At 45.8% G+C, this 25,662-nt stretch overlaps 1 protein-coding gene across 5 annotated transcripts in view; it reads left to right on the plus strand.

The window, feature by feature from the left end:
- Nucleotides 1-25,662, plus strand: part of TET3 (tet methylcytosine dioxygenase 3) — a 111,746-nt gene that overhangs the window by 48,625 nt on the left and 37,459 nt on the right. For all 5 annotated transcript variants that reach the window (XM_015094461.3, XM_042248101.2, XM_042248102.2 and 2 more), the window contains one exon: nucleotides 5,641-7,762. In XM_015094461.3, coding sequence (XP_014949947.3) covers nucleotides 5,641-7,762 — 2,122 coding nt within the window. The remainder of the gene's footprint in view (nucleotides 1-5,640; nucleotides 7,763-25,662) is intronic.

A 25,662-nucleotide genomic window follows, 5' to 3' on the forward strand; every position in this document is an offset into this window, starting at 1 on the left:
CGGCCCAAAGGTCTCTTCAAGAGGAAACCTTTCTTGATAGACACGTCTGTCTTCCCAGAGAGAAGTGGCTCCCGGGCCCCAGGCCCTGGAGAGACTGTTCTCGTGGCACCAGTGCTCTCAAGGGCATTTGTTTGTTTGTGGGCCTGTCTCCTGTCTTTTGCCTTGTAAACTTCTTGATGCTCCTGAAATATATAGTTTAGTCCATTGTAGGGTAAGAAACCACCCCAGAATTAAGTGGCATGAAGCAGGAATCGTTTTATTAATATTATGCTCATGGAGTCTTGGACCTGGAAGTCAGGAAGGTAACAGCATGGGTAGGTAGCTGGTCTCTGCTCTTTGACGTTGGGGCCTCAGCTGGGAGGTCTCAAAAGCTAGAGGTGACTCGATACAGGGCTAGAATTCTCGCAGGGCTCCTTCACTTACTGACTTGGCACGTTGATGCCCACTCTTGGCTGGAACCTCAGCCAGAAAAGTCCAGAACACCCTCATGCGGCCTTTCCAGACAGGCTGTGTCTCCTCACAGCCCGGTGGTGGGTGCCAAGCGTGGGTGTCCGGGAGAGCCAGGAGGAAGCTGCATTGTCTTTTATGACAGATTGGAAAACCACGACAATGGGGCTTCCACCACTATCAGAGGCTCACCCCATTTCAAGGGGAGGGAAAGAGACCCTACTTCTCCATGGGAGAAGTGTGTGTGAGTGGAGGGCTTGTGATGGCCATCTTCGGAGAATAAAATCTGCCCCCCCTGTGAAGCACTGGGTGCATACAGATGGCACACTTGAATTCTGAAGGGTGAGCAAGGGTGGTGTGTGAGGAAGAGTCTTGAGGGAGGGGTATGAGCAACAGCAGATTGTAGAGTGGAGAAAAGATGGGGGGCAGCGGCGGGGACTAGGGAGCTACTCTCAAGTTGGACAGTTAAAACGTGTGTACACGCAAGACCCCGACTAGGAGGGGAGGAAGGAGATAGAGTAGAGAGACATTTGTTTTTAGAATTGTGCGGACCTGGTGGCTGGGCACATTGGAAGAACATGGGTGATGTCTGGGTTGGGACCACTTGCGAGAATAGGGGTTGGGGACAGAGCTTTTGGAGGTGGGACAGGGAGTTTGGTCCTTTTGAGAGAGGCTGCTCTCAGTGGGCCTGTAGCATGTTCCAGGGGCTGGAAGCAGCTGGAGGCCAAACTTTAAGGAGCATCCTCAGAGCAGTGCTTGCCACAGCCCAGAGGGGAATGAGAAATGAGGGGGGAAGTGTGGAGGGCTTTAGGGTTAGGGCATGTCTAGCTGGGACTTTGAAAGGGCCTCCATCCTCCTCCCACATTGTCCTGTGTCTTGCTAGTAATTGTCAAGTAATAGCTTGGTTTCCTTTTCAATATCCCCTGCTTGTTCGGAGGACAGGATTCAGTGCATTTTTTATTGAAGTATTGAAACTTTTTCCTAAATTGAGCCGAAGCTGCCTTTCTCAAGGTTTCCCCATTTTCTGATTCCACCTCTTAGGGCCACTCGAAACGAGTTAAATTTTATTCCCAAATGATAGGCCCTTGGATGTTTAAAGATCTTCTTGAGTTTCGTCGTCTTCAGAACCAGAAGGGACCTGTTTCTCGTGTGGTTTTGAGCTGTTCTGCTTGCTTTTCCTCTGTGCCCCCTCACTGCCCAGGCACAGCTGGGCTGTTGCTCTCTGTGCTGAAGGTCCTGTTCCAGGCAGGTCCCATGTGCGTGTCCACCTGCAGATAGGCCAGTGGACTGTGAAATCAACCTGCAAGGAAGAGGGAGGGAGGGATTTGGGTATCTAGTAAGGCGAAATCCTGGTTTGTAAACTTGCCATATGTATACAAGAATCTAATGGCTCACAGTGTAAAATGTGTTTCTTACTGTCGGTTGCATCAATAGTGAAGAAGTTTGGAGACACCTTGAGTAATAAGACCTGTTGAAGTTGTCAAACCGCGTCACATTGAGTATGCGGAATCAGTAAACCTTTCCCCCTCCTGATTACTAAGATGTTTTCACGTGCGCTCCTGCTCTGTGCCGCTTCCATCTTTGACTTGCACAGATGTGTTGCAGGACCTTGTTTACCCTGTTAGATCTTTTCCTCTCCTGCCTGATGACCTTTTGGCCTGGTCCTGTCACTTGTCTATTTAATAAGTGTGCCTTCACTATCATTATTAATAAATATGTTGGCCAGGGCAGTTCTGAGGACAGAGCCGTGTGGCAGACCACTGAAGACACCTCCCCACCCCCCCCCCCCCGCCCCCGCAGCCCCGACTTGTATTCTGGGTATGGTTATTCAGCTGTTAGTGAGCCAGCCCATCCAGCCCATCATTTCCCGAAGCTGGCCCTCAGAGGGATCACAGCCAACCTCGTGGAACTTGGATGTCTGCAGCCTGATTCGCAAACCCAGGGCCCTGGCAAATAACACAAATGAATGAAGTGCTAATTAATTTGAGCAGTTAATAAATAACCCCTGACTCCTGGCCTTGGTTTAAAGGAGGCAATGTGAATAATGTGGCTGGTGTGAGGTGGAGAAGTAGTCTGTGCTCAGTTGTAGACAAAGTTGCCAGACAGGAGTGTGGGTCTTCCCAGAATATCTGGGCTTCTTGTGAAATTTGATTTTTTTTTCCCCAGACAAAAACCGAACAAAACAGATCCGTGGCAGATTTCGCCTGCAGCCCTGGCGTTTGTGACCTGTGACCTCCTCATCTCCTGGTCTAGTGACCACATAAAATAAGGCACAGATTACTTGGGTGTAGATGGGTTGATAGCTCTTCTTGAACCTGACTCCTTGAGGTCCCTTCAGTTATCCACTCAGGACTCTGACCTGGACTGATCTCACCCAGTGTACTGCAAGTTGGGGATGACGCTTGCTCTTTGCTCACCTGTTGGCACCTTTTCCTGATGGCAAGTTTCTTCTGGGATCACTGGCAGGTGTCAAGAGTGTGTCAGTGGGCTCCCTTGGCTGGGAAAACTGAAATTTAGAGGTTCTTAAAGTCTCCCACCTATCTTTGCTTCACTTTTATCTATAAATAAATATAAAAAAAAGCAAATCTTCCTTTGCTTTTTGGTCCAAAGAGTATTTTCCTTCCCTGGGAATTCATAGGCACGAGAGTGGGCCTAACTCTTCCTTGTTCTTCTTATTCACACACCCAGAGTAACTTTTTAAAATCCTTTTAGTTGCTTTGACTATTTTGGAGAAGCCTCTGCTCATACAGCGGTAGTCTTCCTGCCACTGTTTCTGTAAATCCATGCTAATCTCTCATGTCTCTCCTTGGTTGTACATACTTCTTCTGTCTTTTATAGGTAAACATGTAAAATTTGACCCCCTCAAATTCTGTAGCCTTTGCAGCCACATGAATGTAGGGTTTAAAGTAGGAAGGAGGGGCGAACAGGGTGCTCAGCCCCATTGCTAGAGGAGAGGTATTTGTTCCTAGTTCCTAGTTCTGAAAGACTGTCTTCCACCAGGGTCAGGGAGAGGCTGATGTATTCCATGGCCTGTGGGCGTGTATGGGGGACTAGGTGGGAGACACAGAGGTTAGTAAGATATGGCTCTTGGCTTGAAGGAACTACCATCTAGTGGGGGAGGCAGCTACTTGGTGTGTGGTAAGTGCTGACAGAAGCATGTGTAAGTTACTGTGGGAGCCTCAGGAAGGGAGCACTGGTCAGTCTGCCAGCCAGGTCAAAGAGGAGGTGACACCGAGCTGATGCTGGAAGAAGAAGCTGGAGACCCCAGAGAGGCTGGGAATTAGAGCTGCATGTGCAAAGCTCAGAAAAGCATATTAGAAAAGCAGGAAGGGCTTTTGTGGCCAGAACTGGGCAAGTGACAAGAATGAGGTGGGAACCATTAGGCTGGGTCTTCTCTCTGCTCACCTCCCAAAGTGAGCTGTCCCATCCCAGCTTCCCAGCACTGCTTTGGAGCCCATGATGGCTCTGCTTGACCATCTAGACTCGTATCACTTAACGTCTGCTCAATATACTTTATGTTCTACCTGAGGGACTAATGTAAGTTTTTATTTTGATAGAATTTTAAAACTTCCAGAAAAGATTAAAGAAGAATACCTGGGACTCCCATGTACCCAAATTGTTCACATTTTGCCCTATTTGCTTTATCATTTTGTCTGTGTGTGATATTTTAATATATGCGTGGATTTTTTTCTGAGCCATTTGAGATTAAGTTGGAGATACCGTTTGTCTCTAAATACTTCAGTGTGTATGTGTTCTAAGGACAAGGACATTCTTTTATACAATCATAGAATAATCATCATGTCAGGAACACAGAGATTGCTATGATATGTTCTTATCCACATCCATATTCAGATTTCATCCGTTGTCTCAGTCATGTACTTCATAGCTGTTTTTCCCCAGTCGGTGATCATGCATTTTGCTGTCCTGTCTTTTAGTCTCTCGTCAGCTGGGAGAGGTGTTTGCTTCTCTTGTCTTTGAAACTTTTTGGAGAGAACAACCCAGATGCTTTCTAGCCTGGCCTTTAGTCTCAGTTCATCTGACGTTTCCGCATGATTAAGTTTAGCTTATATGTTCTGGTTGAAGGTCTGTGTGTTATATCCTTCTCCTCAATTAGTGTATCAAGAGGCACATGATGTTGGTTTGTCCCAGTATGGTGATGACTTTGATCATTTGGTGAAAGTGGTGTCTGCCAGATTTCTAAGTTGCTGTTGTAACTAAGTCATTTTTAGAGAGATGTTTCGCCAAGCCTTCATCTGCTATTCGTAGCCTCCACTGATGAGTTTTTATATCCTTTTCTAGCCTTTTCTATGTTTTATTCACATTCTACTGTAAGGAAGAGCTTTCCCTTCCAGCGGGATGAATTCATGCAAACTCGCTTCTGCCTCTTTGCCTTACTTTTAACTTGCTGGACTGGAGCCCCAGCCCACTTCCTCTTGTGTGCTCCCCCTTCGGTGTCCTTCGGGTGGACATCAGCTGAATAATGGTGGTTCTGGGGATTGGGAAGCAGCGTGGATCTTCTTCCCAGCAAGAACTCGCTTTTCATAGGCATGAATGGCTCGGTGCGGGGCTAAACACGGGCTGTATGGGATGATCAGAGCTTCCTCAGGCCTGGGGCTGGGCTAAGAAGGTCGTCCTGTCTGCCACCTGTGCTCAGCCTGGGCTCGAGTGAGGACAGTAATAGGCCAAGGAAAGAACCATGGATTCCTTCCCACGAGAAGCCGTGCTGGGCCCTTGCGCAGACTGAATTTGTTAGTCAGAGGTGCGCGTCCCCTGCCCGTCACACACACTTGGCCCTGCTGGCGCGTTGCTGTGTGGCTGCTTAGTTAGCTTTCTCCTCCTCCTCGCAGAAGGCAAAGGTTCTGGCATCACTTTGGTCATCGTTGAAGACCTTTACGTGTGTCCTCAACAGATGCTTGGTTTCAGGGGCCTCTCATCAGTGTAATCAGTATGAGACCCAGCGAGGATCTGAGCAGCATTCAGACGTCCACGTTAGGCTCTCTTAGAGATCCGCTTCTGTGGTGCAGCCCGCTGGGAGAGGAGGTGTGGGGCAACTCGCTGAGGCTCAGGCTCGGTCAGAGACAGGGAGAGCAGGGCTAGGTGTGCCTCTCACTGACGTGGCACAGGACAGTGTGTTTCATGTATCGTGGCTCATCTTTCTCCCTCTTCTTCCTCCTCCCCTCTCTCTCTCTTCAGACAGGCTCAGAGCTCAGCCCAGTTGATGGACCTGTTCCAGGTCAGATGGACTCAGGGCCAGTGTACCATGGGGACTCACGGCAGCTAAGCGCCTCAGGGGCGCCAGTCAATGGTGCTAGAGAACCTGCTGGACCCAGTCTGCTGGGCGCCGGGAGTCCTTGGCAAGCAGACCAGAAGCCCGACTGGGACACGGCCCCAGGACCAGCTCACACCGCTCGCCTGGAAGATGCCCACGATCTGGTGGCCTTTTCGGCTGTGGCCGAAGCTGTGTCCTCTTATGGAGCCCTTAGCACCCGGCTCTATGAAACCTTCAACCGTGAGATGAGTCGTGAGGCTGGGAACAACAGCAGGGGACCCAGATCAGGGCCCGAGAGCTGCTCTGCCAGCAGTGAAGACCTTGACACGCTGCAGACGGCCCTGGCCCTCGCTCGGCATGGCATGAAACCGCCCAACTGCAACTGCGATGGCCCAGAGTGCCCCGACTACCTCGAGTGGCTGGAGGGGAAGATCAAGTCTGTGGTCGTGGAGGGAGGGGAGGAGCGGCCTAGGCTCCCAGGGACTCTGCCTTCTGGTGACGCTGGCCTCCCGGCGCCAGTCACCGGGCCGCTCCTCAACTCCGAGGTCCCCCAGATGCCTCCTCTGGAGGGCCTGCCCCTGTCCCAGAGCGCCCTGAGCATCGCCAAGGAAAAGAACATCAGCCTGCAGACTGCCATTGCCATTGAGGCCCTCACACAGCTCTCCTCTGCGCTCCCCCAACCTTCTCACGCCACCTCCCAGGCTTCTTGCCCCCTTCCCGAGGCCTTGTCCCCTCCTGCCCCTTTCAGATCTCCCCAGTCCTACCTCCGGGCTCCCTCATGGCCTGTGGTCCCTCCTGAAGAGCACCCATCCTTTGCTCCTGACGGCCCTGCCTTCCCTGCAGCAACTCCGAGAACAGAGTTTCCTGAAGCCTGGGGCACCGACACGCCACCGGCAACTCCCCAGAGCTCGTGGCCCATGCCTCGCCCAAGCCCTGACCCCATGGCTGAACTGGAGCAGTTGTTGGGCAGTGCCAGCGATTACATCCAGTCAGTATTCAAGCGGCCCGAGGCCCTGCCCACCAAGCCCAAGGTCAAGGTCGAGGTGCCCTCGTCCTCCCCGTCCCCCGTTCTCCAGAGGGAGGCGCCCACATCGTCCTCGGAGCCCGACACCCACCAGAAGGCCCAGACGGCCCTGCAGCAGCACCTCCACCATAAGCGCAGTCTCTTCCTGGAACAGGCCCACGACGCCTCCCGCCCGCTGCCCCCGGAGCTTCCTGCTCCTGGCTGGTGGGCGCCACCCAGCTCACCTGCCCCTCGGCCTTCCGACAGACCACCCAAGGAGAAGAAGAAGAAGCCCCTGGCACTAGCTGGAGGTCCTGTGGGAGCTGACAGAGCTGGCCCTGGGATCAAGCCCGGTGTCCGGAAGCCCGTTCACATCAAGAAGTCCAGGCCACGAGAAGCGCAGCCCCTCTTCCCGCCTCTGCGGCAGATCGTCCTGGAAGGGCTGAGGCCCCCAGCCTCTGAGGACGTGCAGGCTCACCCACCTGCCCCCGTCCCCACCTCACAGGGCTCTGTCGTCCCCCTGCCCCCAGAACCTTCTCTTGCGCTATTTGCACCTAGTCCCTCCGGGGACAGCCTGCTGGCCCCTACTCAGGAAATGAGGTCTCCCAGCCCCGTGGCAGCCCTGCAGCCAGGCTCCACTGGCCCTCTTCCCCCTGCTGATGACAAGCTGGAAGAGCTCATCCGGCAGTTTGAGGCTGAATTTGGGGATAGCTTTGGGCTTCCTGGCCCCCCGTCTGTGCCCATTCAGGACCCTGAGAACCAGCCAACTTGTCTCCCAGCCCCCGAGAGCCCTTTTGCTACCCGCTCTCCCAAGCAAATCAAGATCGAATCTTCCGGGGCTGTGACTGTGCTCTCAACCACCTGCTTCCATTCAGAGGAGGGAGGCCAGGAGGCCACACCCACCAAGGCCGAGAACCCACTCACACCCACCCTCAGTGGCTTCCTGGAGTCGCCTCTTAAGTACCTGGACACACCCACCAAGAGTCTGCTGGACACACCCGCCAAGAGAGCCCAGGCCGAGTTCCCCACCTGTGATTGTGTGGGTAAGTCCTTCTGGCTGGTGGGGAAGGGCAAGGGGATGAGGCCCGGTGGGCTTGGATTTCTAGGTTCTGGCTTTGATTTGGGAAACATTTGCTGTGTGCCGGCCACCACACTGGGGCCTGTGGACGCAGAAGTGAGCACGCAGGCTAGTGGAGAAGACATTGAAGGAAACTGATGGTGATGCTGTGTGGTATATCGTGTGTCAGTGGTGGTGCTTTGTCGTACAGATTGAGGCGAAGGCGTCGTGGAAGCCTTCCTGTGGGAGGTGGTGCTTGTGCTGAGGCCTGCAGGGCTGTCCGGTGGAAGGAAGATGTGCTGAGAAGAGGGAACAGCTTGGGCAACAGCTTGGTGCCCGTGACAGAGTAGGGCCTATTTCGATGGCTCTTGGCCTGAGAAAGCAAAAGGGAAGGAGTCTGTGTGGGGATGACGAAAGGCGGCTTGAGAAGCAGGCAGGGACCAGGTCTCACATGCAGGGCCCAGGGAGCCTCGCTTGGGAGTTTGGCTTAGTCTTACTGGTAATATGTAATGAGCTCCTGAGGGTTTTAAAGCACCAATCATCAGCTTGTGCTTCTGAAAGACTGTTCCGGCTTGTGGGGAGGAAAGACGGTGGTTGGGGGGGCCTGTAGGAAAGGTATTCTTGTGAGCCAGGCCTGGGCTGAAACACTAGGTGGGGAGAGGCAGCAGAGTTAGTAGCCTCTGAGGAGGGGGCTGTGGGGGCGTGGACAGCTCAGGTCTCTGGCTTGGTGGCAGTGAGCACTGAGAACGCACGTTTGGAGAAGTGGCGAGTTCTGTTTGGACAGCCTGAGTTGAAGGGCAGAGAGACTGTAGATCGGGCCCTGAGTTATGCATTTGGACGTAGTTAATTTCAGGTGATGGCTGAGGCCCTGGTGTGGATGAGAGCACTGAAGAATTGGGTCTGTTTCTGAGCCTTGCCTTCTGGAAGAGAAGCAGGGCACCGGGCCTCTGGAAGGCTGCTCTGGGGGACTTCGCTGTCTCGGGGGAGGTCATGGATGCCTCAGGAAACTCCAGGTCCACTATAGAAGGTGGATATCTGCTACTTACTGAGCATTCCGTAAAAGATGTGCACGTTTCAGATGCTGGCCAAAAAACACATTGAGACCGATGATGAGCATGTTGAATTGCTGCGATCTTATGATACACCGATAGATCTTATGAGAAGGCTGTCTTCTCTGCTTGTTTAAATACACTGTAATGTTTGGTCAGTTGTGTGATTTGTTGGGCTGTTGTATCCCAGTTGACAAGGAGAAGCTGGGCTGTCCTGCCTGCTCCAGCTATCCCAGACTCCTGGGGTACAAGACAGTGAGTGGGGCTGGCGACAAAGAATCTCTTGGAGAACAAGGAAAAGTTGGCCTCAGTGCTTCCATCCAGGGGTGCACAGATGTGCAGCGTCCTGCCAAAGGCTCACAAACGTGCCCTGAGATTGTGGTTTCCACTGAGGGCCAACCCTCTTCATTATTGGGTCTAATAATGATGTGACTTTGAGGGCCCCTTATTTCCCAGCGTTTGGGGGACACTTGTTCTGATCATAGGACGTGGGGGGCCCCCTTTCGCTCTTCATGTTTGTAGATGTCTGGCCTGTCTTCCTTTTGTTTAGGGCTTCATTTGCTGTTTCTCCTCCTCCATGGAAGGAAGTATTCTTATATAGGGCTGAGGACACAGTTGATCTGTGATAAATATTTAATTGTGGAATTCAGTGATACAGATATTGGGATGAAATACTATGTTTGGTCAAACTAATTTTTTTTAAACTTGAATTTTAATCCCATCACTTCCCCATGCCTAAAATGAAGGGGATAGTAGTACCTGGTCACCAGGGTTTATCTGAGCATTAAATTAGTTAATACAGGTAAAGCACTTAGGACTGTGTCTAGCATGTAAGAAGCACTGTAAGAGTACTTAGCTATTATCAAGCCTATCAAGTGCAAAAAAGCAAGAGAAGGATGTAAAAGCAGAAATATTACGAAGGAAAGAAAGTGTTGGCTGTTACTTTATTGATCTGTCATTTATTGTTTACCTAACCCAGTCCTAGTGACCAGTGTGATAAAATTTAAGAGAAATGGTTTAAGGACATCGTGGTCTGCTTAAAGAGACAATGTAAACAATGAAATACCCAGCGGTCCAGTCAGCAGGTATCTGCCGGGTGCCTGTGCTGTTATGTGGAAGTGGTTGAACTGCCATCGTGCTCTGAAACACTAGGCTTGGTTGTCATCTTGGAGGGCAGTGCTTTGCTTAGGAAGCTACTTTTCGGAGCTGGGTTTTGAAGACTGTAGTGAACATAGGTGGGGTGACGTGAGAAGGTAGCCACCCTAGCCCGAGGAATTCGTGAGTGTGGTTAAGGAGCAAGCCGCTGGCTCACGGTAGACCTGAGCCCTCAGGGTGCGCCTGCATTTCTTAGGCCAGAGGAGCCCCCCAGTGGATAGGACAAGATTCAGCTTGAAGCTCCTGAGCGAAAGCAGGGGCAGTAGAGAGTCGGCGTCAGAGAAATCCAGCGTGGCAACGGTGGCAGCCTGTTGCCGGGCAGGGTTTGGGGGTGGCAGGGGCAGTGGGCAAGAGGTAAGGGGAGCACCACCACTAGTTCTCCATTACTCCAACTTGTATTTTATTTGCATGTAATACGGATAAAATATTTGTATGCTATCTATTGCTAAACAAACAATTAGAACCAAACCCACCTTGTGTTGTTAAATGTTAAATTGTGGAAAAATGCTGACAATGAAAACAGCAGATACAAAGAATATTTAAATGATCAGCTCACCTAGGGTTAAAACAAGAATAGAGAGGGGACTTCCCTGGTGGTCCAATGGCTAAGATTCCATGTTCCCAATGCAAGGGGCCTGGGTTCGATTCCTGGTCAGGAAACTAGATCCCATGTGCTGCTACTAAAGATCCTGCATGCCACAGCTAAGACCTGGCACAGCAAATAAATCAACATTTTTTTAAAAATAGAGAAAAGCCTAGGAAGAACTACATCAACAGTGGGATTAAAATTCAAGTTTAAAAAAATTAGTTTGACCAAACATGATATCTCATCCCAATATCTGTATCATTGAATTCCACAATTAGAATATTTATTATGGATCAACTATGTCCTCAGCCCCACAGAAGAATATTTCCTTCCCTGGAGGAGGAGAAACAGCAAATGAGGCCCTAAACACAAGGAAGACAGGTCAGATGTCTACAAACATGAAGAGAGAAAGGGAGGGGGCCCCAATTCCTATGATCAGAATAAGTGTCCCCCAGCTGCTGGGAAATAAGGGGCCCACAAAGTCACTTCTGGTCAGACTGTGAGGGACTTTCCTCTCATTATGTTTTCTGACTTTTCTGTAATGAAATATGTATGTTATAACCAAGAAATATTTTTGAAAATGCCTCCTCCTAGAAGTGGCCCAGAAGATGGATTGGTGAAGAGTGACAACCCTGTGGCAGGAGACCAGTTAGGAAGCTGCTGAGAACAACAATAAGAACTACAACAGTAGTAATAAAGTGGCAGAGGAGAAGCTTGCTCTATTCTAGGAACTGTGCCAAGTGTTGCTTTGCAGGCACTGCCTCGTTTAATCCTCTGTAGCATCTATATGAGATAGATACTATCAGTAGTTCCATCATAATGATGTTTTTTCATTTCTTGATGTTTCCTGCTTTCTTGCAAAATTAGATTCAATGACTTTGCCAAGTCAAAGAGCTAGCATGGTGGAAGTAAGATTTGAACCTAGGCAGCTGGACCACTGTGATTTACTGTGATTAAAATTGTGTCACTGAGAAATAAGTCCAACTAAAATAGTGGTGTGAGAAATGGAGAGGGCCGAAGAAGGAAGGATTCACTTGGAAACAGTTTCTGGAGGTGCTGAGGTTTTTGTTAAAGCCTGGACAGGTGGTTTGGCAGAATTCAGCTGGTGTGGTGGAATTTATCTCTGTGAACTCAAGCTTGGGACAAGGGCTAGGAATGAAGCTTGTTCAGTCTGGAATTAATGTCAGGTGGGAACCATCTCATATTCCGGAAGCTCAGCCTCTCAACAGTGGTATGTAGAAAGGTGCAGATGGCAGGAAGCATTTTCTGTAGAAGTGCCAGTGAAATTGGGGGATGCCATTAAGCTCTCATAACAGATGATTTACATATGGGAACAACTTTATAAAACATGAAAAGGTCTTAGAGCATAGCAAAAGAAACCTAATGTTCAAGCTCCGTGGTGATTTTTGCTAAATAAGCAACTTTGGCTAATATGGGCACCACCAGGTAACCAGTAAGCCAAGCACCAAGAGCATCGTTTTGTACTTGTATGGAGATTACAGGTTTTCTGAAGGCATGCCTGGGATTCATCTCTACTTGTTCTCTGAATCTTGAAATACTGCAATTAAAGGTACCTTTTGGGGCTTCAAAAAAATAAATTTAAAAGACCTGAAAGGAGATGCTTTACTCCAAAAGGTACTATGATATGTACAGACTTGGGAAAACATGGCCCAAATTGAAGTTCTGTATTGAAATATTGGGAGAAGAGAGTATGGATGCATTTGTAGTATTTGGAAGCACACACTGGAGACTCATCTAACCACAGCTTAACCTTCCTGTGACACTCCTGTCAGAGGCAGGATGGCTCACTGCAGTGACTGTTGGCTAGGCCCTTTATGTATTTTATCTCTTCTCAGAAATGGGGACATTCACAGGACAGGGAATGCGTCCAGACGATGTTTTTGTGGGGAAAGCATTCTTGGAGGTTATCTGCCCGTCGTTTTATAGGTGAGGAGTCAGGTCCGTATCAGCTTTCACATCTTGCCCTGCTGTCTGTGAGGAGCAGTCCACAGGTCGCTGGAGACATAGAATGGCAGTGAAGGCAGAAGTTGAGACGGATTTTAGAGGCTGTTTTCATAGGAATGCTGTGTTCTGTTCAGTTGATCATCTTGCCCTAAAGTAATGGCCAAAGATCAATACAAGAAGAACATCTCCTTGGCTTCCCTGGTGGCTCAGTGGTGATGCAGGAGGTAGGCCAGGGAGATCGCACGTGCCCCAGAGCAGCTAAGCCCGTGTGCCCCAGCTCGGGAGCCTGGGAACCCTAGCACCCGTGCCCTGCAGCCAGAGAAACCACCTCAGTGACACGTGCGCACGCCGCCGCTGCAGAGCAGCCCCTGCTCACAGCCACTGGAGAAAAGCCTGCAAGGCAGCCACAAATAAATAAATAGAATTATAAAAAGGAAAGCTGCTGCTTTGCTTGGAACATGGTGAAAGTTTGAATGAGGGGTGAATGTTGTCCAGCAGATGTGGCTGATCGCAGTATCCACGGGGTGACTTCAGTGTGAGCCGCAATTTTGAATGGGAGACGTATCTCTGTCTACAGTGAAGTCTATTTCCTGTAAGTTTTTTGCTGCGTCAGGTCTCAGCTGCGGCATGGGGGAATCTTCGTTGCTCCGTGTGGGAGCTTTCCTTGCGGCACACAGACGCTAGAGCTGTGGCGCACGTGCTCGGCAGTGCAGTGTGAGGTCTTGGTTGCTCTGCAGCCTGTGGCATCTTGGATCCCCGACCAGGGGGTGAACTCGTGTCTCCTGCATTGCAAGGCAGATTCCCAACCACTGGACTACTAGGGAAGTCCCCATTACCTACGGTTTTTATGAGAATATAGTTCCCTTCTTTGTATGAAGTTTGATATGAAAAAGAACTTCATCTCTTTTAAAAGTCTTCCTGGTGGTTCAGATAGTAAAGAATCTGCCTGCAGTGTGGGAAACGGGGTTCAATCGCTGGGTAAGGAAGACCCCCTGGAGAAGGAAATGGCAACCCCTTCCAGTATTCTTGCTTGGAGAATTCCATGGACAGAAGAGCCTGGCAGGCTATAGTCCATGGGGTCTTTTACTGTTTTGTTTTTTTTTTTTTGGCAATAGAATATTTGTATACCAGTATATGGTGGGGAATCTGACTGTATAGTGGGTCGGAAGGACTCAGAAAGACCTTCTGGATGAAGTTTTGTCTTATCTGAGTTTTAAAGGATACGTAGAAGTTTAGTAGATTAATAGGGAGAAGGTAGAGTGTTCTGGGCAGAGGGACATAAAGATTATAGAGATGAAAAACCACGTGAAGATGTGGAGATGAGAAAGCATGGAGAAATACAAGAAGTTCTGGTATGACTGGTGTGTTAGGTGAAAGATTGGGAGTGGCTGGAGAGGAGAGTTTCAGGGGAAGAGGGGATGATACCAAAGGCAGAGAAACCAGTTTGCAAGCCCAGGCAAGAAATAATGTGTGCCTAAAGTAAGAATGGGACTTCCCTGATGGCTCAGATAGTAAAGCATCTGCCTACAATGCGGGAGACCCAGGTTCGATCCTTGGGTTGGGAAGATCCTCTGGAGAAGGAAATGGCACTCCACTCCAGTATTCTTGCCTGGAAAAATCCCACGGACGGAGGAGCGTTGAGGTTCCAGGTGGGTGACTGGGTGATGGTGGTGCCGTTCACCAGGATCTGACATACGGGCAGGGAAGGAAGCTGGGGCATCTGCCTTTGAGATGTCTGTAGGACCAGCAGGGGTGCACTTAGTTGGATCTGTGAATTGGAAGTTCTTCAGCTTCCAGTGATGGTAGTTGGAGTCGCAATTATAGACATTTCGCCAGGCTGACTATGTAGATCAAGAACAGAGGATACTAACTTTTATGGCAGAGACTCTCACACAGGAGACCCTGAGGGAAGTGGTGAAGAGATGTGGGAAGTATAATTGAGGAGAGATTAGGTTAGAACAAACAGATAGTTTTGGAGAGCTAACAGCATCACTGCTGAAGATGGGTCAAGATTTCATGCCAGGTTCTTCTTTGTCTTACATGATTTGTTGTTAAATAGGCGTGCTTGTCTTTTCAGTTAAATCGCAGGGTCCTTAAGAACCGGAACTGAATGTTGTATTTCTAAAGCATCTAGACTGCTGCTGATTTTATGGTGGTGCTCCACATATTTTGTGCTCAACTGATTGGCCTTATTTTATCTCTATATTAAGTTCTACAAAGATATCAGATAGAATTGGGCATAATCTCTTTACCTTTAATCTTTATCATCAGTGAGTATGCCCATTGTTATGGAAGCATTTCTGTCTGCTACCAGCAGGCCTAGTTTGCTGCTCATGAATTCACAGGCAGATGATGGAGGTTTTAATTTTAAAAATGTTCATCTGGCACACCTGATCCAGGATGGGGCCCAACCATCTGCCTGTGAGAATTTGTAATTACCAGGAGGCAACATTCTAGCAGTTATTGATTTTCATGCAAATGGAATTAGTTACATAAACTTAAGGTATTTGGCTTTATGTCTACTAAAATTACATCAGGAAGCTGAAGTGTTGCATAGGATTGCTTGGGAAAGATGGGTACAATAAAACCTTCTTGTGATCTTGACACCTGTGCATTAGTTATCAACTGTCAGTGTTGTAAAGAAAAGAAACGCCTGTGCCTGTATCTCTACATGGCTATGAGGTTCCCCAGTGGAAAAGTGTGGGTGCCCTGATCTCTGTGTAGAATGGGGTAGAGAAGGTAGAAGGTTCTTTTAGAATTTAAGGACTCCTCTTTCTGTTAGGCAGTAATGAGTAGTTTCTTGTGTTTAATCTCTCTTCCTGATAGCGCAAAGGATACATTACATTCTTTCCCCAGCCTAGTGCAAAAGTGGAACAGAGCGTATTTTTCTATTTTGAGAATAAAATTAAGTGCACAGGGCAAAAAAAAAAAAAAAAAAAAAAGCGCACCTAGAGCCACATAACTAGCATATTCTCGAAAATTGGATTTTGCTCTCCTGAGCTCTACCCCAGAGCTTTCCACTGTGTATTTTAGGAAAAAACATCATTTCTCTCACTGCTCAAAGTGAGATGTAAGAGATTTTACTTTAAGAAGAATTGAGCCGTTTCCTTGCCCCGTCACTTTACCTCTGTGAAGAAGGAAGGCATACTACGCTGGGCACTAAAAGGAAAAGTGATGACTTAATAGCAAGGTGGTAAAATATTCCTTTTCTGAAATGTGGCGAAAGGAACCAAGACAAACAAAACTAGAAGAGAAAATTTTATCAACTGAAATCTGAAAATGGCCCCAGTCTTAAACAATGAATTCCAAGGGCTATCTGCCAGCTGACAATCAATTTGAATGGAAATAATGATGACACGAGGTGTATACAACTCCCAGTGTCGGGGGAAAAAAGAGTGGAGGTCAGAAGGAGTCCGCAGCTTGGAAGGGTGGGCTTAAGACCACCCATGTAGAAGGCAAGCACTTAGGGAAGTCGGAATGCTGATAGGCTCCGTTTCCTAGCCTATTCTAGTTTCTGATGGGGTTAAGGTCTGGGGTGAGGATGGTTGGCTGGAGAGTTGAGGAACCATATGTTAGGAGCCAGCCTTGTAGCCCAGGGCCAGCAGCACCAAACAAAGGCCATTGTGCAGAGAAAAATATTTACTGAACCACCTAACCGACCATAGGACTTTATCTTGATCACAGTGACCAGTCCAGTCCTATATGAGAAAATAAACCAGAATCTTAGCATCAGACCAGAGCACAGCCCATACAGATTGAGAGGCATTGGCCCCAGTGAACAGAGCGCATAGAGGTGAAATTTCCCAGTTGCAGCTGTTCACAGCCAGATCCAGATCCTCCGGGGCTGCTGAACTTTTGAGCTAATGATTGAAACCTCTGCAACATCTAATTCTCCAAGCTTAGTTTCTAAGGGAAGAATTTGAGTTAGTGTCCAGGTAAATACAGAAGAATAAGGAGATTCTACCCATTCTGCTTTTAGGCAAATGAGTCTAGACTGGTGACTTTCAGCTGAGTGCTGTTTACCTCCTTTTTACCCCAGGGGACACCTGGCAATGTCTGAGGACAGTTTTGGTTATCACAACCAGAGAGGTTCTACTGGCCTCTAGTGGACAGAGGCCAGGGATGCTGTTAAACATTCTACAATGCCCAGAACAGCCACCCCCACCTCCTGCCCCTCAATGAAGAATTATCTAGTCCAAAGTGTCAGTAGTACCAAGGGTGAGAACGCCAGGAGGTAAACTTCCTCCATTGAATGATTAATTAATAAGTAAAAAATCCAGTATGTAACCCATTCAGATTCTGTAGGGGAAAGTGGAAAGATTAAATATAATATTCAAATGAAGACTTGCATTAGGAAATAAGAGTTTGAAGAACTGAATTATACCTTCAGGGAAGTTCATTGTGAAACCAGAAATGAAAGATGAGCTTCTAGATTAAAATTACAAGGAAGTCACAAGAGGAATGGATTAAACTGTCCAAGAAGCATAACGTTTCACAAAGCACTTAGAATATACTGAAAGTGGCAAAAAGCAGAATCAGAGGTAAAAAGCAAATCAGTGAGGAAGAGGGACAGGCTTGAAAGATCGCTCAAAGTGAGAACAGAAAATAGAAATGAACAGAATCAGAGTGGAGATAAGGGATACAGAAGAGAGACAGAAGGGGATCCTCTACACAGACTAGTTCTGTCAGGAATATTGGGAACATTTGCTGCTGTTCCCAACGAAATCAAATTGAACAAAGGCAGGAGTCAAAAATAAAATAGAAAATGTTTTTGAAATGAAAGAAAATAAAAATCAACAAGTAATGATCTAGATGAGTTTCAAGATGCATTTCAAGGATGATGGATTTCCTACTAATAAAGTAACCAAAAATTAAGTTGGTTATACATACTTGGTTTTTTAAATGTTTTTTTTTTTTAAGATATACTTTTTAAATGACCCTGTAATCCCACTCATGGACATGTATCCAGAGAAAAACATGATGCAAAAGGATACATGCCCCCCAGTGTTCATTGCAGCACTGTTTACAACAGCCAAGACATGGAAGCAAACTAAGTGTCCGTTGACAGAGGCATGGATAAAGAAGATGTGGGTCATATATACAGTGGAATGTTACTCAGCCACTAAAAGGATGAAATGCCATTCAAAAAAACACGGGTGGACCTAAAGATTGCCATATTTGGTGAAGTAAGTCAGAGAGAGAGGGAGGAATACCTCTTCTATACCTTTTAGAGAAATACCCTGTGGAATCTAAAAAGAAATAATACAAATGAACTTACGAAACAGAGACTCACAGACTTAGAGGATGAGCTTAACGGTTGTCAGGGTTGGAGGGGAGGGATAGTTAGGAAGTTGGAGATGGACATGTACACATTATTACTAATATATGTAAAGTGGATAACCAACAAGGATCTACTATATAGCATGTGGAACTCTGCTTGATGTTATGTGGCAGCCTGGATGGGAGGGGAGTTTGGGGGAGAAAACATTCTCTTAATTGAAACATATATAGGAAGGTATATAAATCTCAAGCATATCTCAGAGCTACTGCAGATTTGGTTCCAGACCACTGGAATAAAGTGAGTATCACATTATAGTGAGTCCCATGGAATCTTTGGTTTCCCAGGACATATAAAAGTTATGTTTGCACTATACTGTAGTCTGTTAGGGGTGTAATAGCATTTTATATATATATATATATATATACATACCTTAATTAAAAATACTTTATTGATGAAAATGCTAAACATCATCTGAGCCTTCAGTGAGTTGTAATCTTTTTGAGACAGTAGCATTAAAGATCACAGATGACCGTAACATATAAAATAATGAAAAAGTTTGACCTATTGTGAGAATTACCAAAATTCAAAGGAAAGCAAATGCTATTGGAAAAATTGCACTGATGGACTTGCTTATCTTAAGTTTGCAAGAAAGTTTTAGTTTGTTAAAAAAAAAAAAAACAACCAGTATCTGTGAAGCACCATAAAATGAGGAATGCCTATACAGCTTTAGAAAAAGCATGTATTTGTGTAACCACATCAAGATCAAGAAACAGAACTTTATTATCTCCCTGGTGGCACAGTGGACGATAATCTGCCTGCCAGTGGAGGAGACATGGATTCAGTTCCTCGTCCAGGGAGATTCCACGTGCACAGGGCAGCTGAGCCCGTGAGCCACGACTCCTAAGCTCATGTGCCATAACTGCTGGAAGTCCACACACCCTAGAGCCAGCAGGCTGCAGCTGCTGAAGCCTGTGTGCCTAGAGCCTGTGCTCCAGGAGAAACTGCTGCAGTGAGAAGCCTGCACACTACCACACAGAGTAGCCCCCATTCATGCAACTAGAGAAAGCTTGTGTGTAGCAGCTGAGACCCAGTGCAGCCAAAACTATAAATGTTTTTTAAAAAGTGGAGTAATCTCAGCGAGGTTTTCTTTTTTAAAATAATTGTGTTTATTTGGGGCTGTACTGGGTCTTGGTTGCTGAACACGGGCTTTTCTCTAGTTGCAGTGAGCGGGGGCTGCTGTCCAGTTGCAACGCACAGGCTTCTCTTGGTGGCGGCTTCTCGTTGCAGAGCATGGGCTCTAGGGTGCTCAGGCTTCAGTAGTTGCTGCATGCAGGCTCAATAGTTGCGACTCACGGGCTCCAGAGTGCAGGCTCAGTAGTTGTGGTACACAGGCTTAGTTGCCCCGAGACGTGGGAGATCCTCCCGGATCAAGGATAGAACTCATATCTTCTCTATTGGTAGCCAGATTCTTTTTTAAAAAATACTGTTGAGGGCTTCCCTGGTGGCTCAGTAATAAAGAATCCGCCTGCCAGTGCAGGGAACACAGGTTCGATCCCAGGTCCGGGAAGACCCCACATGCCTTGGAGCAGCTAAGCCTGTGCACCACACTGCAGAGCCTGTGCACTGCAGCAGTGACGACCGGTGCAGCCAAAAATAAATAAGTTTCTTTTTTTTTTTTTTTTAAGAAATAGAACTTTACCATCACATCAGAAACCTCTGTATACCCCTCCCTAGTCACTTAACACCTGACTCCCTGAATCAAACTGTGGCCTGCAGACCAATTCTGGCTTACAGCTGTGAGCTAAAAACAGAGTGTTTTTAAATGTTTTTATATTGCTTTTTAAAATCAAAAGAAGAATAGTATTTCATGACTCATGAACATTATATGATCAGATTTCAGTGTCCGTGAAGTCTTCATGAGACACAGTCATGCTCATTTGCTTATGTTCTGTCTGTGGCTGCTTTTGCACTGCTGCTAAGTCGCTTCAGTTGTGTCCGACTCTGTGCGACCCCATAGACGGCAGCCCACCAGGCTCCTCCAACCCTGGGATTCTCCAGGCAAGAATACTGGAGTGGGTTGCCATTTCCTTCTCCAATCCATGTATGCATGCTAAGTCGCTTCAGTTGTGTCCGACTCTGTGCAACCCTGTGGACAGCAGCCCACCAGACTCCTCTGTCCACAGGATTCTGTAGGCAAGAACACTGGAGCGGGTTGCCGTTTCCTTCTCCAGCTTTTGCACTACATTAGCAAAAATGAATAGTTGCTGTAGAGACTGCATGCCCTGCAAAAGCCTTGAATATTTGCCATCTGGCCCTTAACATAAAAAGTCTGCTGACTCCTGTCCTAAGGTAGCTACTGTTCTAACCACATTGATCAGCTTTGCCCGCTCTTAAACTTCGTATGTGTGTATGGTTTTATATTCTGGCTTGTTTGGTTCAGTGTTTGTGAGGTTCATCTGTTTGTGTGTAGCAATAGCTCATTGCTATTCTGTTTATTAGTATTATAGTATACATTTAAATGTTATAGTGTGTATTTATTATAGTATTAGTATTATAGTATTCCATTTTATGAATATACTGCCCTTAATCCATTAGATTGTTGATAGTCTTTTGGGTTGTTTCCAGTTGGGGGTTATTATGAGTCATGCTGCTGTAGGACATTCCTATATACATCCCTTGGTACATGCATGTACACACTTACATGCTACTGTTGGGTGTATATCTAGGACTGAAATTGTATGTGTTCAGCTTTAATAGGTACTGTCTGTTTTCCAAAGTGGTTGTAGCAGTTTAAACTCCCACCAGTAGTACTTCACATCTAAACCAGCAAATGGTATCGATGGGCTTTCTGCCACTGTGGTGGGTGTATAATCATATCTCGTTGTGCCCTTAATTTGCATTTCCCTCGTGATTAATGTATCTCCTCTTTTGTAAAGTTCAAGCCATTTGCCCATTTCTCTGTTGTATTTCTTTTTCTTATTGATCAGTAAGGGTTCTTTTTTCTGGGTATGAGTTCTTTGTTAGACGTTTGAATTCCATTTCTTGGGATATTGAGATTAAATGTTTGACTTAAGAATTCTGTGCCCAGTAAAGTTGCCATTCATGTGTAAAGGCTTCATAAAAACATTTCCAAACATGTTAGAACTCAAAATGTTTTGGAGATGAATCAAATAAGTGGCAGATCAGGGAAGTGAGATCTGTGGTGTGAAGGGGCTGGCACTAAACACTAAATGTATTGTTTTTCTGAAACAAAAGGTAATGTATTTATTTACACTATACTTGAACTTTGTTTTATATTAAATATCTCTTTTATAATAGAGGGGAAAAACATGTTCACAGCGATACCAACAAAAACCAGGAGGTAAACTGAAGGAAGAAGTATGAGAAATTGTGTAAGGGTGCTGACTTCTTTTTTTCCCAAAGTACTGTTAGCATTACTGAAAGCATACTGTAGATCGGTGGGGCAGGGGGAAGTAAAGGAAAACACAAAATCCATTTTAAAAGATAGGAAAGAAAAACAGGAAACATGGAAAACATAAAATGACAGAAGACCATGTGTATGTTACAGTAATAAATAGAATCAACTCACTACTGGATTTGATTAATAGCATTAGACAACACCAAGAATACTAACAAACCTTATTTGACTATGGGAAAACAGAAGCATCCATTTGTCACTGATTCAAAGCATATACTATATTCTATAAACCTTGTGAAATCTTGTCACCCATCTGGCACTGTAACTAAGTGAAAGCCCACTGCCACACAAAAGACGCACATATATAATGGTATATATCCTTGTGTATGTAAACATGTATGCAAACTAGAAGAATTAAATTCGAGAATATATACTAGTTTTATGGGGCTTCCCAGGTGGCGCTAGTGGTAAAGAACCCACCTGCCAGTGCAAGCAGGAGATGTAAGAGACGAGGGTTTGATCCCTGGATCAGGAAGCTCCCCTGGAGGAGGACACAGCAACCAACTCTAGCATTCTTGGCTGGAGAATCCCTGTGGACAGAGGAGCCTGGCGGGCTACAGTCCATGGGGCCGCAAAGAGTCGGACACGACTGAAGCGACTTAGCACAGCACAGCACTAGTTTATAACTAAGCATATAACTGCCTCTAAGTCCAGTTTCTTCCCACAGAGTATCTTCTCCCCCATAAGGCATCGAATCAAAGGAAAGATCTAGATATATTTATCAGTTCAGTTCAGTTCAGTTCAGTCGCTCAGTCGTGTCCGACTCTTTGCGACCCCATGAATCGCAGCACGCCAGGCCTCCCTGTCCATCACCAACTCCCGGAGTTCACTCAGACTCGCGTCCATCGAGTCAGTGATGCCATCCAGCCATCTCATCCTCTGTCGTCCCCTTCTCCTCCTGCCCCCAATCCCGTATTATACATGTTGGACTTCCCTGGTGGCTCAGACGGTGAAGCGTCTGTCTACAATGTCTTCTTTGTTTACATTATATTGTATACATAGTATACATAGTATGTGTGTATTATACATACATACGTTTTAATATGTATGTATTGTATGTTTTTAATATATATGTATTAATATATTTTAAATATATATACATAAAATCAGGGAAAGGGATGTAATTAAGAGAAATAAGACTTCTAAAGGACTACTTGGATGCCTTGTAAACTGCAAGGCATCCGTATAGGAAAAGGGAGAGAATTTTCCTTATAGGAAAGGAAGAGAATGCCTTTGGTTTTGCTTGGCACTTGGAGCTGTGTCTGCCTTTGTGTGTTAGTGGCCTTCCCAGAGGATCCTGACCATCTAATTTCCAGGTTAACTTGGTCTCTTCCCTCCCCCACTCCCTATATACATCCTTCTTTAATCCTCTCTGTCTTATGGTTCAAAATTGTGTCTATTTGGAGCAAGTCAGTTTCAATCCTTTCATTGTTTTAATACATTTAAACATTGATAGGTTATGGACTGTGCCAGGTACCTTCCATCTCACGTAATCCTCAACAATTCTAAAATATAGAAACATTACTTTCACTGCCTAAAGCTCCCAAGTATTGTGTGACTTGGGCACAGTCATACAGTTTGTTTGGCAGAGCCTAGACAGCAGCTGTGTATTGAGTTCATATTATACTCCAAATACTGCACTTGGCCCTTTATGTATTTTACCCAAGAAGGTGTGAGGATTAGAGAGGCTAGGAAGATAATTCATCACAGTTGCCCAGGTCTCTGTAAAATCTGTGTTCATTCTGCTGTGACATGGTAACAATAAAAATGTGATCCCTGCTTTGATACTTTTGTTGTATGCAAGGTGCTCTGGGAGTCCAGAGGGAAAGAAGTCTAAAAAGGCTTCACAGAAAAGGTGGCATTTAAACTAGGCCTTAAGAGATGAGTTTTCCAAAGAAAGAAAGAAATGAAGGCACTGTTGCCAATGGGAAAAGGTGTTTCAAGACACAGGAGTATTGCATGGTTGTGTAAAAAGGAGATGCAAGGCTGAGAGGTATGCAGGGATGACTCCTTGGGAGCCTTGTGGACTGTGCTCTGGAATTGGGTTCTGTCTTCTGTCTGGCATGGAACTGGTCTGATCACATTTCTGTTTTGAGTCTAACTGGTATTGGGTAGGATGGTCTTTGGAGGACTGAGACCAGTTAGGAGACCATGACACTAATTCAGAGTGGGAGGAAGCGTCTCCATGAGCAGAAACCGTAAGCAGCAGACACCTTCCATCAGTTAATTCCTCTACTGATGGACACACCATGGCCAGCCATTTGTTTGTTTTCAACCACAAATACAACTGAACTCATTTTCACCAACCTAGTCTTATCCTTAGTGTGGGTAATGACATAAACACCTTTATGTGTGCATATATACTGATGTATGTGTGATTGTGTGTGCATACTAACACATTATACACGCTATACTGAAATTTGCTTGTTTTCCCATTTGAAATATCTTGGAGGTCATTTTTTGGTCCGTAAATCTGGAGCTGCTTATTCCTTTTGGTAGATGCTTAGTATTTCATTATATGGATGTGCTATAATATATTTATTACACATAATGTATTCTGGACATTTAGGTTTCTGATATTTTGCCATTACAAATAATGCAGTGAGCATTCTTTTATATACATATCACTTTGTACATATGTACATATATCTGAGTTCCTAGAAATAAATTCTTAGAAGAATTTGACATTCTTTGAAATTACTGAGGCAAGCAGGTTGGGCATTTGTAATTTTAATATATTGCTAAATTACTTCCATACTGCCTGTTTTCCTGTACTCTAACCAACATGAGGAGTTATCAGACTTTGATGGTGACCCATCTGAAAGGTAAAACTGGTAGTTTATTATACCCTTACATATGTTTGACCCGTTTTCATTCCCTTTCAAAGAACCAGTTTTATCCTTTTTTCTTTTACCTCTTGTATTATTGACCTTACTTCGCTGGAGGAGCACTTGATAATGTTAAAGAAAGCAACCATTTGTCTGGTGTGAGATCCAAGTATTTCTCCCCAGTGTGGTGTTTTGTCTTTTGACTTGACTTTTGGTAGTTATTACTTAAATTTTTCTTTAGTTATATTTATCAGAGTTTGGGGAGTATCTGTGTGTATTGGCTTCAGAATTTCAACTTATACTTAAAGAAGACCTTCCCATTTCCATGATTTTTTTTTTTATAACTCATCCATTTTTTTTTCCTTCTAGAACTTCTATAGTTTAACTTTTTGTATTTAAATCTTTCAACCATTTGGAATGCATTTTGGGGTAAGGTATTCAGTATGGATCAGATTTTTCCCCAGTTCCAACACTATGCATTAAAAAATGAATCCTTCCCCGATCTTCTTATATGTGGGTCTTATCTCACCCAGCTAGACCATAAACTTTTTAAAGGCCCAGTTAGTTATTGTTCTGTCTTGCTTTCCCCCTGAAACTGAGCATAATGTTCTACCTAGAATAGGTGCAACATTAATTTTTTACCTTTTAAAAGTTGTGAATTCCATATATTGGCAGGTACGCAAAAGATTCATGTACAGTTTAATGAACATTTATGAAATGAGCACCTGTGTAACCACTGTCTGAATCAAGTAGTAGGCCATTTCCAGCTCCCCAGAAATCCCCTGTATGCCTTTCCCAGTCACATTTCTCTCCCATCCCCCAGAGGCAACCACTCGCTTGACTTGTGACAATGATTTCTTAGTTTTTCTTTATATTAAGATTGAGCTATATGAAATTGCCAGTTTTTTGTAGGCAAAAAAATCATTGAATAATTTAGACCTGGGTATGGATCTCTGTTGGTGGAACCTGGTTTTGAATATTATTTAAATGCAGTCTTACTGTATGTGTTATGTGCTGTGCTTCTTTCGCTGACTGTGGTGGTGTGGTACGCAACAGTGGTGCTGCAGTTTGTCAGTTCCCATTGCAGGATGTGTGCTGTTACATGACTCTTCTGTTTTCTGTGTCTATTTCATTGTTGCTGGATTATGGGTTGCTTCCAATTTTGACTGCTGTGAATAATGTTGCTGTGAAAATCCTTGTGGGTGTTTTGATGCGTGTGGCCAAGAATTCCTCTAGGACAAGCGAAGTAGGGTCCCCTGTATAGTGTGTGGTTTGTTTTATTTAAAAAAAAAAAATAAATAAATAAAACATTTTTCCTTGGAGAAATTCTTTTCTTTTTTAAAGGAGTTTACCTTATTTATCGGATGTGCTGCGTCTTCATTGCTGCTCGGGCTTTTGTGGTTGTGGCAAGCGGGGCTACTCAACGTGCAGGCGTTGCCGTGGCCTCTCTCATGCAGAGCGCTGGCTCAGGGGCACATGGGGCTCAGCCGTTGCAGCTCCCGGGCTCTAGAGCGCAGGCTCGATAGCTATGGTGCCCGGGCTTA

Source organism: Ovis aries, chromosome 3 (assembly GCF_016772045.2).
Source record: "Ovis aries strain OAR_USU_Benz2616 breed Rambouillet chromosome 3, ARS-UI_Ramb_v3.0, whole genome shotgun sequence".
NCBI lineage: Eukaryota > Metazoa > Chordata > Mammalia > Artiodactyla > Bovidae > Ovis > Ovis aries.